The sequence below is a fragment of the Puma concolor genome, chromosome C2 (assembly GCF_028749965.1).
Source record: "Puma concolor isolate L17-30 chromosome C2, mPumCon1.1.hap2, whole genome shotgun sequence".
In the NCBI taxonomy this organism is placed as follows: Eukaryota; Metazoa; Chordata; class Mammalia; order Carnivora; family Felidae; genus Puma; species Puma concolor.
In genome coordinates this window covers 41,316,744-41,332,160 of record NC_141675.1, presented here as the reverse complement: position 1 = coordinate 41,332,160, position 15,417 = coordinate 41,316,744, and the positions used below count along the sequence as shown (strand labels likewise).

Genomic DNA, 15,417 nt, shown 5'->3' with positions numbered 1-15,417 from the left:
GAACTGTTTTTGAGAGTAAAACTGGCTAGTAATTGATCCCAATAAAAGGAGCTTGGTTGTTAATATTTAATATTAATCTTATTATGATTGGCTGCCCTTGTTTTTAGTCTGCCAACTTAGTCAAAGCATCGAGGAAAAAAATGCTTCAGCATTTGTATTGACTAATATTATCTGTGCTTGATTTTTAAATTTGATGAGTTAAAAAATAATATATGATTATATAACTAAGAATTGTTTTAACTATTTTGCATAAAATACTCCAACTAAACTTCACAAAATCTCTTAAGTAGGTAGTGCTGTTGACACAGTTTTACAAATGAAAAACTGAGGGACACACAGATTAAGTAACTTGCTTAAGGGCACACAGTTTTTTTAGGCGTTGAAGGTGGGATTTGAATTTAGGCAGCCCGGCCCTAGACCCTGTATTCTTGACCACTGCAATTTTGCCTAGATGTCATATACACATTATGTGCCACACACAATGCTACTTATAGGCATATTTCATAGAGAATTATAACTAGTTTGAGGGTAAAGGAGCAATTAGAAATAATATTTATCTGTAGAACATTTGCATTCTTCTTCTGTCATCCACCAGAGCAGTTTCAGTGTATTCTATAGTAACGTATTTCTTCCAAAAAATTGCTCTTGTAACTTAGAAAACTGTTATTACATATATGAGCAGTTGGATTCTAGGGATGATTTTGTCATTAAGGCTGATTCTTTCCTTCATTCATCATAGGTTTATGGAGTCTCTGCAGCATGCCAGATAAGTAGAACCAATATAAGCAAAAATAAAATTCCCAGTAATGTAGTTCTGGCAACTCCTGGATCCATGCAAATATAAAATACTCTCACTGTATAGAACCAAAGCTCCTGAATTTAAATACTTTCTATGCTTATCACTGTCTGAAAGGAGGACAAAGAGTAACTTGTGCATATATAGGAGCTTCTGAATAGAGCCTTACTTTCCTTGAAAATAAGACTTTTTGGCCGGTCTCTCAAATAACAAACCGAATGTTTCCTATCCGGAAAGAATGCCAGAATATTTTTGAATGAAGCTGCATCATGATGTTTAAAAATTCAACCTGATCTTTTCTGCAGAAAGTAGTGTTGTCCTTTGGAGGGAGGGTTAATGCTTTTTATCTGTTCGGTCTCCTTTTACATAAACTTTCTGGTACAAAGATAGAAAAATATTTACTTTAAAATTTTTTATCTTATCACTATTAGTTTTTGCATATAGGAGTAAATCACTTATTTCTTAAACTCTTTTGTCTGACAGACTGATAAAATATGTTAGAAAGGAAAGCTATTATATTTTGCTAGACAGATTTTTTATATGTTTTACATATTAGTTACTATGCAATAAGGATATAAAAATTAAAATTATATGGGTAGTTCTCAGGCCTACCATATTCTTGGATGTGGGCCATAGGTAAGGTTCTTTATATATAAAGAAAGGGAGGGTTAAATGAAACTTTATACATATATAAATGATATTTATATTTATAAATTGTGTATACATATGCAGTGCTAAGCCTTCAGTGTTAACTGTTGTATTATCATTAGTATATAAAGCCAACTTAGATGGATAATGAAATTGTAGCATGTTGAAACCCAGGTCTTTACCTGTTAATTATGTGTTCTGAGTTGCTCAACTTCTCTAAATCCCATTTTCCTCATGTGTTATTTGGAATAATAAATAACTTCTAAGGTTATTATGAAATGTAAATGAAATGTATTATATCATTTGATAAGGGACAGTTGTGATCTACTTTTCACTTATTTCCTCTATTAAATTGAGAACTCCCAGAGGGTAGATATTTTGTCTTTAGTTGTTTGGATTTTTTTATTCAATAATAAATATTTGGGTGAGTGAATGAATTTATAAAGAAGTAGAACAGTGTACAAGGTATATACTTCAGTGCAAACAAACATTAACTTATAATCCAGATAACAGAAATATATGAGGCATCATGTATGAAAAGATGGGAAATGAGGTACCTCATTCAGCACTTAACATATGATATTTCTAAAAAACTTTAATCCTTAAATTCAGGTTTTAAGACATGTTTATTTTTAATTTTCTTAATTTTTTCAAATGTTTATTTATATTTTGAGAGAGAGAGAGAGACAGAGCACAAGCAGGGGAGGGGCAGAGAGAGAGGGAGACAGAATCCAAAGCAAGCTCCAGGCTCCAAGCATTCAGCAAAGAGCCTGATGTGGGGATTGAACTCACAAGCTGTGAGATCACGACCTGAGCAGAAGTCGGACGCCCAACTGACTGAGCCATCTAGCTGCCTCAAGACATGTTTAAAAAAGGCATTATAAAGAAATCTTTCATATAGTTTTGGTAATAACACTATTACATGGTCATTTACTTATGTTTCTGTCTTCCCCAACATTTGTAAATTTTTCAAGACAGGAACTTTCACTCTTTGTCCTAAATGTTGCTTATCACAAGGACTGACAAATATAAAGAGTATTTCAAAATTTTCATGCAATGAATGAAAGATAAACTATCCTATAATACATACCCAAACAGGTTTTTGAAAATCTATAAAAATAGAACAAGGTAAACTATAGTTTTCTCGTGTATAATAATGAAGCAAAATAAAGTACTGTCCATAAAATGAGATTAAAGGAAATATTCAAGGATAGAAATAAAGGCTCAAGAACTCCATGGTTGCTTTATTTGAGCTACAAATTAAATGCGGGACTTCCAAGCCATGGAAACCAAAAGAGAAACACAATTAGCGTTATGGCTTCTTAGATGAAGATGTCAAAATAGATTCAGAACTGAAGGACATTTCTTTAAAGACTATCATAAAGGAAGCACTGAATAATAGAGTAAGCAATATCCTTTATTACATCCATGTAGTAAATAGGATAGTGAGTTTCCTCTTCAAACCTAAGTCATAATGCCAATACGTGATTGAGTAAAATCACTTTGATGGAGGCCATAGGATTGTATTTTATATGTTAGCGAATTGCCATGAGTCAATTCAGATTTAGCAGATTATATTGAAATGATATTGCCGGTATATTTTATGTTGTATTGATTAAGAATTAAGATTAATATTGATTAAGATTAAGAATTAAGAATAAATAAAATTAAGAATAAATCCAAAATAATAATTTGTTTTCATGTTGCCGTAAAACAAAGGTCCATCCAAATGTAACAATAGGCGTTTTTATTGAACAACCAACTCCTTTCCTACCTCGATTTCTGGACATATTGTTGACACTGGATTACCCAAAAGAAGCACTTAAACTCTTTATTCATAATAAAGTAAGTATTTGAGCAATGAATATTTTGTGTGAAAATTATTTTTTATCTTCTTTGGAAATATGTGTTATTATTTACTTATATAAATTTAGTGGGGAATTTTTGGAGTAATTACTGTCCTGCTTATGTCGAACCTAAAGATTTTAGAATCTGGAAACTATCATAATATTGGAATGAGCCACGTGAAACTCAGTTTTGTAGATCAAAAATAGTTGAATATCAGCTCATTTCATATGGCTCAACTTACTATATATGTGAAGAAATGTCAAAGGTCCTTGTATTCCTTGCCTTTGGGTTTTATGGAATTTTCTTTTATGGAACTGGTCATTAAATTGTTTGCAGCTTAAGCTAATACCATAGCATCAGAACTTGAAATCGCTTCCAGATATAGTATTGTTTTGATTAATCACACAATGGCATGCTCTCCCCCAAAGGATTTTGATACTGTCATTTCCTCCAAAAATATACAGAACCTCCCCAACCCTCCCACATGTAATCTAAACTTAAAGACCCTTTTCTCAGAATTTTCCCATATATTTGTCTCTTTCCTGTTAAAACAATTGACACTTAACATATTCTAGAAAAATGCAATAGGTGTGAAGTACACTGTTTTCTCCCTTTTGTCCTAATGCTTTTGGTTTAATATTGTTCTTTCTTCCTAACGTTCATGTCAGTTTATCATTTGCCTTTTCCAGGGAATAGTTTAAATTCATAGAAAAAGTTTCATAGCTAAAAAAAGTTTAGAAGGGTGAATCGTTGAGCATTTGCTCTGTAAAATGCATTGTAATGTATTTATATACATTAAAGTGTTTTGTTTTTATGTATTGTGTCTTTTATTTAGGTCTTCTTCCTTTTGTAGGACCTTCTTAATGGCAGAGGATTTTGCCTCCCCCCCCCTTTTTATATATAAAATGAACTCTGTGTAGCTTTTATGCTTTATAAGTAGTTTTAACAAGCTGTGGAAAGCTTTCAAAAATACTTAGTGAGACTTGATACATAAAAAGCTCTGAAATGCTCTAATGTTGGATTATCTGTGTTAGATAATCTTATCTAAATTTTAGCATAGTTGAACACACTAATTTGATGACTTATATGTTGATAATTTTCCCATTATATTTTCTTATTGATAAAATTTTGTTAAACTTTACCTTCTTTTTGTAAAAACACAGTTTCATATGTGACCACTAAGTTTTCTCTCTGGCTTTAAAGAGTATTAAAATATTTATTTTATAAAATATTGTATTTATAACTTAGATTAATATCTATTACGTTTAGTAGGCATTTTTATGGATATTTTAAAGCACATGTCTAAGATTCTCAGGCCACAAACCATTTTCCTTCAAGTTAGAGCATTTTATAGCAGCCAGGATTTAAATATTAATTCGAGGACCTGTCTAGGAGTGGACGTCAGAAGAATTTTGAAGTATCTTCTATTGAAAAAAATATTGCTATGTATCTACTTTAGATTTTTCATGTGATATTGAAATTGAATTTGTTTAATATAGGTTATCATTTCGTCTGTAATTGAGGAAATAATGTGAATTGTGGAATTGACAACTTTGAATGGGATGCCATCCCTATGTATGAACACTTCAGTCATCCTATTGTCTTTTTGGCACTAATTTTTGACTTTTAAAATATGTTACAGGAAGTTTATCATGAAAAGGACATCAAGGTATTTTTTGATAAAGCTAAACATGAAATCAGTACTATAAAAATAGTAGGACCAGAAGAAAACCTAAGTCAAGCCGAAGCCAGAAACATGGGAATGTATGTTTTTTTGTTTTCTGTTTTCCTAATAAATCCCTATGCCTACTCCTTTTATAGGCTGGTCAATAATCACCTGTTTCTCTATCTCTACTACCAAACTTGATAGCAAGGACCAGACTATGACTTTCTTGTTCTTTGCTATATTTCCAGTGGCTAGCATAATGCTTGGTATATAACAGATGGTTATAATGTATGCTTGTCAAATGAATGAATAAATGATGAATAATGAATGAATGGAAGTAAATGAGAAATAGTCTCTGCCCTCAAGGAGCCCACAGTTTAGTGGACATTAACGATACAGGTGCAATTATCTTTAACAAAAGTGAATGGAAGAAGTAGTAATTGAGGATGCAAAGTACTAAGAAAAGGAAAAGGAGAAATTACTTTCAACAGGCAAAATTGGTGAAGATACTTTAAAGAAGATGGCATTGCAGTGAGCCCTTAATAAAATATTAACTATCATATTAGACGATGATGATAGTATTCAGATGATAGTAACTACTATATATGAGTAATTAATTCGTATGATAGTAACTAGTATATATGAGTGCTTATACTGTGTGAGGCATTGTGGTAAATACCTTGCATGTAGTATCTTATTTATTCCTTTCAATAACCTATGAATTGGTTCTTTTTATTTTCAGTCTCTAGACAAGGAAACAGAGAGTTTAAATATGTTAAGCAAGTCTGCCCAGCCAGCTAGTGGAGGAGCTAGAAGTCTTCATGGGCAGGAACTGTGTCCCATTTTTCTTTAAGTCTCAGTGCCTAGCACAGGGCCTGGCACAAAGTAGTAATTCATCAGCACTAATCAAATTAAACTACCAAGAGCTAATGTACAGCATGATGATTATAGCTCATAATTCAGTATCACATAGTTGAATGCTGCCGAGAAAGTAGATCTAAAATGACCTCACAACAAAAGAGAAATGGTTACTGTGTGACGGGATGTAGGTCATAGCTAAGGCTATGGTCGAAATCATTTTGCACTATATAAAAGTATCAAATCAACACATTGTCTGCCTTATGCTTATACAATGATAAGTGTCCATTATATCTCAATAAACCTAGAAAAAAATGAAACAGAACAGAAAGTTTTCAAATGAAACAATGGGAAGACAGAATTTCAAAAAGCTGAAAAGCAATCCTTGACTGTGATAGGGTCAGAAACAGGCCATGTCCTTTTTTATTTATTTTTTAATTTTTAAATTTTTAAAATTTTTTATATTTTAATTATTTAATTTAATTTAATTTAATTTAATTTAATTTTATTAAATTTATTGTCAAATTAGTTTCCATACAATACCCAGTGCTCATCCCAAAAGATGCTCCCTTCAATGCCCATCACCTACTCTCCCCACCCTCCCACCCCCCATCAACCCTCAGTTTGTTCTCAGTTTTAAGAGTCTCTTATGCTTTGGCTCTCTCTCCCACTCTAACCTTTTTTTTTTTTCTTTCTTTTCCTTCCCCTCCCCCATGGGTTTCTGTTAAGTTTCTCAGGATCCACATAAGAGTGAAAACATATGGTATCTCTCTTTCTCTGTATGGTTTATTTCACTTAGCATCACACTCTCCAGTTCCATCCATGTTGCTACAAAGAGCCATATTTCATTCTTTCTCATTGCCATGTAGCACTCCATTGTGTATATAAACCACAATTTCTTTATCCATTCATCAGTTGATGGACATTTAGGCTCTTTCCATAATTTGGCTATTATTGAGAGTGCTGCTATAAACATTGGGGTACAAGTGCCCCTATGCATCAGTACTCCTGTATCCCTTGGGTAAATCCCTAGCAGTGCTACTGCTGGGTCATAGGGTAGGTCTATTTTTATTTTTTTTGAGGAAACTCCACACTGTTTTCCAGAGTGGCTGCACCAATTTGCATTCCCACCAACAGTGCAAGAGGGTTCCCGTTTCTCCACATCCTCTCCAGCATCTGTAGTCTCCTGATTTGTTCATTTTGGCCACTCTGACTGGCATGAGGTGATATCTGAGTGTGGTTTTGATTTGTATTTCCCTGATGAGGAGTGACGTTGAGCATCTTTTCATGTGCCTGTTGGCCGTCTGGATGTCTTCTTTAGAGAAGTGTGTATTCATGTTTTCTGCCCATTTCTTCACTGGATTATTTGTTTTTTGAGTGTGGAGTTTGGTGAGCTCTTTATAGATTTTGGATACTAGCTCTTTGTCTGATATGTCATTTGCAAATATCCTTTCCCATTCCATTGGTTGCCTTTTAGTTTTGTTGATTGTTTCCTTTGCTGTGCAGAAGTTTTTATCTTCATGAGGTCCCAGTAGTTCATTTTTGCTTTTAATTCCCTTGCCTTTGGGGATGTGTCAAGTAAGAAATGTATGTTTTAATCAATTTAAGTTAAACAATTTCTACTAAAGAAGCTTAAAGAAAAACAACTTTTCTTCAAAATTAGTATCCTAAACTTGGGTGTCTCTACTGTCTTGTGTGCATGTCTGTTTGTGTATGTTCATGAGCACACCTCGAATGTTAGACTCTATCTGTGTTTGTGTGTATTTATGTGTAAAAGCCAATGGATATTATATATAGAGAGAGATGGAAAGATATATTATGGGTAAGGGTCAACATATTTAATCAGACTATTATCTGGACTTTAGATCAAGATTTTTAAAATTACTCAGACAGGTCTTCCTGGCTGGATCAGTCAGAAGAGTATGTGACCCCTGACCTCTGGGTTGTGAGTTACAGCCCCACATTGGGGGTAGAGATTAATTAAAATAAGAAATAAAAAAGTGATTCAGACAAATGAATAGTATGACTGATATAACAGTGATTTAGATGTTGACTATCTGAAGGTTTGCGTGGTAAAAATGTGTGTTTCAGACTGAAAAAGGTATTCCTCCTTTCTAGTCACCGAATGATCTAGATAATACTATAACCCTCAGAAGAAATTTTTTAGGTCCTTTGTTTAGCCCCTTTAATACTGCAGATTGCACTTTTACTAGTAAAATTCTGATAATAATAAAAACAATGATTTCTCCGTGAATGTTGATTAGATATGCCAGCAGTGGGTTAAGTCCTGCTGAGAAAAAGGTGAATGAGTCATGGTGACCTCTCATCTTGTGCTGTGGAAGCTCAGAGCTCAGAGTGCTGGATAGTGCCTGATGTGGGAGTAAAGGGATAGGCAGGAAAGCAAGCCTCAGAAAGACCAAACTGATGGTTTCATAGTTTGTTCACTGGAGAATACCTTGGATCCAAATTCAGAACTTATTTTTATTTATTTATTTTTTTAAATATACTCTGTTGTGTCTGGCTTCTTTGGCTCAGCACAGTGTTCTCTCATTCACTCATGTCATTGTAGTTATTAGCAGTTCATTCCTTTTCATCGCTAATATTCTATCATATGAATATACCACAAGTGCATTTTCCATCGCTTGTTGCTAGACATTAGGTCATGTCCAGTTTAGAGCCATTTGAATAAGATTGTTAATGAAGATTCCTTATAAGAGGTGTATATGTGTATGTGGACCTATTTGGCTTTAGTATGTTTTGGGAAAATATGAAGGAGTAGACTAACTAGGACATAGGGTTAGAGTAGATGTATGTTTAATTTTATAAGAATCGACTGAATAGTCCTCCAAGATAGTTGTACCATCGTACGCACCTGGCAGCAATGTAACAGACCTCTGTCTGCTCCACATTTGTCAACAGTTGATATTGCCCATCTTTTTTATTTTAGCCACTTTTTTGTGTATCTTATTGCAATTGTAATTTAATTCCCTGAAGACTAATTCATATGTCTTCATTTGTGGAGTATCTATTTACATCTTTTTGTGCATTTTCATTTACATTGGATTGTCTTTTTTGTTATTAATTTGTAGGAGTTCATTATATAATCTGTCTAGAAGAGGGTTGTATGGGTGTGTGTCTATGTGTACGATGTTTTGTGAATATGCGTTTCATTCTGTGGCTTGGTCTTTTAATTTCTTAGTGCTGTCTTTTGATGAGAAGAAATGTGAATTTCAATAAAATTCCATTTCTGTCTTTTTTCTTTTATGCTTTGTGCTTATTGAATTTATTTTCTATTTAAGAAGTCTTTCTTATTCCAATATCATGAAACTATTCTTTGGAATTTTTCTTTTATAAGCTTTATTGTTTTAGCATTTATGTTTAAGATGTTTCAATCTACAGTTCATTCTGAATATATTTTTGTGTTTGGAGTGAAGTAGAGGTCAAATTTTATTCTTTACAAATGAAATTCCAGTTGTTTCATCACCCTTTTTTTATTTTAAGGTTTTTCTTTTCCTATTTAGTTGACTTGGCTTTGTCAAAAATCAATTAGCTGAATATTTATGAGTGACTGTGAACTCTTTTCTGTTTCATTGATCTTAGACCAATGCCACACTTTATTACCAGGGATTTATATTAATCTTGAAATCAAGTAGTAAACTTCCTTCAATTTTTTTTCTAAAATAATTTTGGCTGTTTTGTTTTTATTTTATTTATTTCATTTATTTAATTGAGATATAATTCACTTATAACATACTAGCTTTAGATGTACTACATAATGATTCATTATTTGTATACACTGTGAAATGATGACCACCATAAGTCTGTAGTTACCATCCGTCACCATACATAGTTACAAAATTTAAAGAAAAATTTCTCTAATTTTTTGCACAATTTTAGCAAAGTTTCATGTCTGCTGTCCTATATGACAGTTGCTTAGAAACAAATGTGGTAAAAGGATACATACTGACAGTAGCAGAAAGTGAGGACTAGGATTAACAGTGAAGGAGAGGAGCTTGAAAGCAGAGAGCCCCAAATATAAAAACCATAATACTTGAAAGCATTTCACGTGTATAACAAGTAGCTCCTTCTTTGTTGTTCCTGATAATAATGCTACAGACACTACCAAGAAGAACATATATCATAGTCCATGACCCCTGATAATAAGCAGGGGAGTAGATATCTTAGAATTCCATGCAAATCAAGATTAAAAATTATTGATACCTAAAGAGTTATACATTTGTATCTCCAAATATACTTAAAATTAAGTTGTTGCATAAGCAAGATTTTGCACTGTGTGTGTGTGTGTGTGTGTGTGTGTGCGCGCGCGCGCACGTGTGCAAAAAGCATTTTGATTTGTGGAAAAAGTTTTTGATAAATACATGGAGATAAATTGTGTTTCCTTTTCAGAGAGGACTAAATACTAAATTCTAAATTGTCATTCTGACTGGATATTTTATGTCTTAAATCTTTTAGTGGCTTGAAAATGTATTTCACTTAACCTAAAATTTTTGGTGTTGATCTACATATGGATATGTATGTTGACAAACTATTTTGCAATTTAAGACAATATTTATCCCTTTGGATATTGTCTAACTATTTTAATTAGAAAAAAATATGTGAGAGAAACCTTATTTTATATATAAGCTTTATGTTGACATTTTCTAACCAGCAAATATATATTTTATCTAATTATTATTTCCTTTTCAATGTTAGGGATTTTTGCCGTCAGGATGAAAGCTGTGATTATTATTTCAGTATCGATGCAGATGTTGTTTTGACAAATCCAAGGACCTTAAAAATTTTGATTGAACAAAACAGGTACTACATAAAATTCATGTCGATTTATTTAAAATGACAATCATTTTCTGTGTCTATGTGGGCACACTATACTTATCTGTGTTTAGTGAATTGAGGGGAATCACATGAAGTTATTTTCTATACCTTATAACTTTCAATTCTGATTAGTTTTCTTTTAAAGGAGTCAAAAAGAAAACACTTGATGAAAATTAGAAGTATTTAATATTAGTTACAATCATAAATGCAATGTTTATCAGTTATAGTTGGACTATTTTTCTGTTTAAAGCTAGATGGAATTATGATCTATTTGGAAAATTTGGAATTTTTTTTCTCTGTAGGTATTGTTAAATTAGAATTCATAAAACCTATGATCTTTTGAAAAGTTATTGCAGAGATCTAAGTTCTTAGAATTTGAAAAAAAATTTCAGAGATCTGTAATTTTATTTAGTATTGAACTAATAATTATTACTCAGCAGTACCTATTTTTATTTAACTGAAGTGTGAAAAAGACACCATCTATACCAGCTTATAATGATATTAATCATTATTTATTATATTACTCCTATTCCTATTAATACTTATTAATCCTCTTATCAATAGCATAGCATACCTTTAATATGTGCTCATTAAATGACCTGTATTGTTTTTAAGTGTGTTTATATATATTAACACAGTATGTGCTTATTAAATGACCAGTATTGTTTTTAAGTATGTTTATATATATGAACACAATTAGCAAATAGAATGGCTAACAGTGAAATGTTAGAATTACTGTTTTTATTTTGCTTAGTAAAATATATAAGAAATCTGTTATGCTATTCTAACCTACTCTATATGTAATATAATTTGCCAATTTGAGAATTTAGTTATTACTTCAAAATCCAAGATCTCTTAGTATTAATCTCTATATACAGCCCCACTGTATATCTAGCAATAGATGCTTATCTATCTAAGATAACTATCTATAAGTTACAAGTAATTTTCAAAATGTATGAATAAGGATTTGGAAATAAGGCAAGGAAAAGCATTTAGGTTATCCTAGAGATAAGGGAAGGGCTATAGTTGTAATTTGTAACTCTTAAAACCTAGTGGAATTCAGTAATATTATCTTGAATTTGTAGTGTTAATTGCCTCTTAACTTTGATATAAATTCAATATTATGGAATGCACATTTTAAAAATAATCTTTGTATGTTTTTACTATATATGACACTTTTGTAGGTACTTACTATTCTTTTAGTGAACTATTTAATGACTTTATACTATGGATTAAGCATATATCCCCTTTAATATTAACCTAATGTTTTAAACCTTGTAACAAATAAAATTACCTCATAAGTAACTCAGCTGCCATCTGGGGCCATTGTTCTTGAAGTGCCAGTAAAACTCAGGATATTTCTCCAATTCCATAAATTTCTGTTACTGATCAAAGGTTTTGGTTCGTATGACATTTGTGGTTCTTGCTCCTGTATACAAACATGTAATTTTCAGAAAAAAATTTACATCTACCAAAAATGTTGTGAGATTTAGTAGACTGAAGGTTAGAGGGACGGGGATGAGTCACATCTTAGAGCATGTGGCTTTCTAGCATCTCATCAGCTCTTTTCCCTTTCCTCTTCCTATCTCTGCCATTTACTGCCTTGCTCCAAATTTTACTCCTTCAGTAATATCGTGTAATTCAGCATCCCCTAGCTGCTATCCTGATACAGGAGTCCCCATTATCCATAGAGGATATGTTCCAAGACCCCAGTGGATTCCTGAAACTGCAGATAGTACCAATCGCTATGCATACTATGTTTTTTCCTATATATACATACCTACGTAAAAATTTAATTTCTAAATCAGTCACAGTAAGAGATTAATGACCATAATAAAATAGAACAATTATAACAAAATGCTATAATAAAAATAAAATATGTGAATGAGGCCTCTCTCTCTCAAAATATCTTCCTGTTCTGTACTCACCCTTCTTGTGATGATGTGAGATGATAAAATGCCAGCTCATGAGATGAAGTGAGGTGAATGACGCAGGCAGTGTGATGTAGCATTAGGCTTCTATTGATCTGATGATTCACCGTAAGGAGTATCATCTGCTTCTGGACCATGGTTGACCCTGGGATAATTGAAACCATGGAAAGTGAAACCATGGGTAAGGGGGCCTACTGTATTTCAATACTCAAAAATATTGAGGCACACTGCAGACAGAGTTTGATTTCCATTTCTTTGCCCAGCCTTCCTTGGGAGGCAGCTGGGATTATAAATTACAAGATTTTTTAAATATATATTTGATCTTGCCAGTTGTTACCTTTGAATGATTTCTTTTTTTTACCATTGAATTATTTCTTAAATCAACATAATATATGTTCTTAAATCAACACAATATATCTAATATTGTAGATATTCTAAACAAAACAGAATATAAGTGTTTTTGGTTAACATTTCATTTTAAAAGGAACAAGGAAAAATAAACCAAAATAACCATTTTGTATGATATGTCTTATAGACTGTGTTTCACTTTTCTGTGAGTAAGAGAAAGGGCACACCTGGTCTTCTCAAGACTGGAGTGTTATGAAATAGTTTTTTTGTTGAGAATACCTGGTTCATAAACTTCCTCATGGAGGCGTTGTGTGAGGTTTTCTTTTTTTTCTTTTTTCCTTTTTGTAAATTTAAATGTTAGTTAACGTAAAGTGCAATATTGGTTTCAGGAGTAGAATTTAGTGATTCATCACTTATGTACAACACCAACTGCTCATCCCAACAAGTGCCCTCCTTAGTACCCATCACCCATCTAGCCCATTTCCCACCCACCTCCCTCCATCAACCCATTGGTGTTTCTCCATCATTAAGAGTCTCTTGTGGTTTGCTTTTGTCTTCTCTTACCCCTACCCTTCCCATACGTTCATCTGTTTTGTTTCTTAAATTCTACATATGAGTGAAATCATGTATTATTTATCTTTCTCTGACTTATTTCACTTAGCACAATACACTCTAGCTCCATCCCCATCGTTGCAAATGCCAAGATTTCATTTTTTGATGGCTGAGTAATATTCCATTCTTTTTTTAAATTTTAAATATATTTTTAAGTTTATTTATTTTGACAGAGAGAGAAAGCACAAGCAGGGGAGGGGCAGAGAGAGAGAGGGAGAGAATTTCAAGCAGGTTCCTTGCTGTCAACTCAGAGCCTGATGCAGGGCTCGATCATCTCATGAAGTGTAAGATCATGACCTGAGCTGAAATCAAGAGTCAGATGCTTAACCAACTGAGACACACAGGTACCCCAGTAATATTCCATTCTCACACCATACACAAAAATAAATGCAAAATGGCTTATGGAAGACCTCAGCGTGAGACAGGAAACAATCAAATCCTAGAGGAGAACACAACCACCAACTTCTTTGACCTTGGCCCCAGCAACTTCTTACTAGACACGTTGCCAAAGACAAGGGAAACAAAAGCAAATATGACCTATTGGGACCTTATCAACATAAAAAGCTTCTGCACAGTGAAGGAAACAATCCACAAAACTAGAAGGTAGCCTATGGAATGGGAAAAGATATTTGCAAACGACATATCTGATAAAGCGTTAGTGTCCAAAATCTGTAAAGAACTTACCAAACTAACTCCTGAATAACAAACAACTCAGTTAAGAAATGGGCATAACACATGAATAGACACTTTTCCAAAGAAGACATCTAGATGGCTAACAGACATAGGAGAAGATGCTCAGTATCACTCATTTTCAGGGAACTACAAATAAACCACAATGATATATGACCTCTCACCTGTCAGAATGGCTAAAATCAATAACACAAGAAACAATAGGTGTTGACAAGGATGGGGACGAAGGGAAACCCTCTTACACTGTTGGTGGGAATGCAACCTGGTGCAGCCACTCTCAAGAACAGTATGGAGGTTTCTAAATAAACTAAAAATAAAACTACTCTATGATCCAGCAATTGCACTCTTAGTTATTCACCCAAAGGACACAAAAGGACAGATTCGAAGGGTGCATGCAGCACAAAGTTTATAGCAGCATTATCAACAATGGCCAAACTATGGAGAGAGTCCAAATATCCATCAACTGTTGAATGGATAAAGACGTGTGAGATTTTTGTAAAAACTGACACCACCAGGGGTGCTTGGGTGGCTTCGTCAGTTAAGCTTCCACCTGACTCTTGGTTTTGGCTCAGGTCATGATCTCACATTTCTTGAGATACAGCCTCACATCAGGGTCTGCACTGATAGCGCAGAGCCTGCTTGGGATTTTCTCTCTACCTCTCTCTCTCTGTCCTTCCCCTTTGTGCATCCTCTCTCTGTCTCTCAAAATAAACTTAAAAAAAATGGCCACTCCTATAGTTCATTTCATTTTAAAAGTAATTCTAGAGCAGCTTCAGATTTTGTTACCTCATTTGGAAAGTGTTAACACATTATAAATTAGATTTTCCTAAGAAAAATGTGACTTATTTTGAATTTGTAATATGTGCTTTTCTCAAAGGGACTACTTTCCTGGTAGGTAGTCAGATCGAGTGCTATGGCAATTACCACCTATTTTGTTTTTTACAGTAGTTGAAGGACCAGAAGAATGTTCAGTGTTGCCAGGCTAGCACAACCCATTTTATAAGTTATAAAAAAAATTAAAAAAGAAACATACTTTAAAGTGATTCAGGACTTAACTTTAGGAAAACTGGCATATTTATAAAAATCTAACCTCATCTTTATTCATTTTTTCCTCAACAAATATTTATTGAATAATTGAATACACCAGGGACTATTATGTCTTCTCAATGATGGTGAAAATATTTGAT

At 33.2% G+C, this 15,417-nt stretch overlaps 1 protein-coding gene across 2 annotated transcripts in view; it reads left to right on the top strand.

Annotated features, from left to right (window-relative positions):
* PLOD2 (procollagen-lysine,2-oxoglutarate 5-dioxygenase 2) overlaps nt 1–15,417 on the top strand; it is a 101,572-nt gene that overhangs the window by 73,964 nt on the left and 12,191 nt on the right. For both annotated transcript variants that reach the window (XM_025913170.2, XM_025913169.2), the window contains exons 9-11: nt 3,164–3,289; nt 4,935–5,056; nt 10,530–10,634. In XM_025913170.2, the coding sequence (XP_025768955.2) occupies nt 3,164–3,289; nt 4,935–5,056; nt 10,530–10,634 (353 nt within the window). The remainder of the gene's footprint in view (nt 1–3,163; nt 3,290–4,934; nt 5,057–10,529; nt 10,635–15,417) is intronic.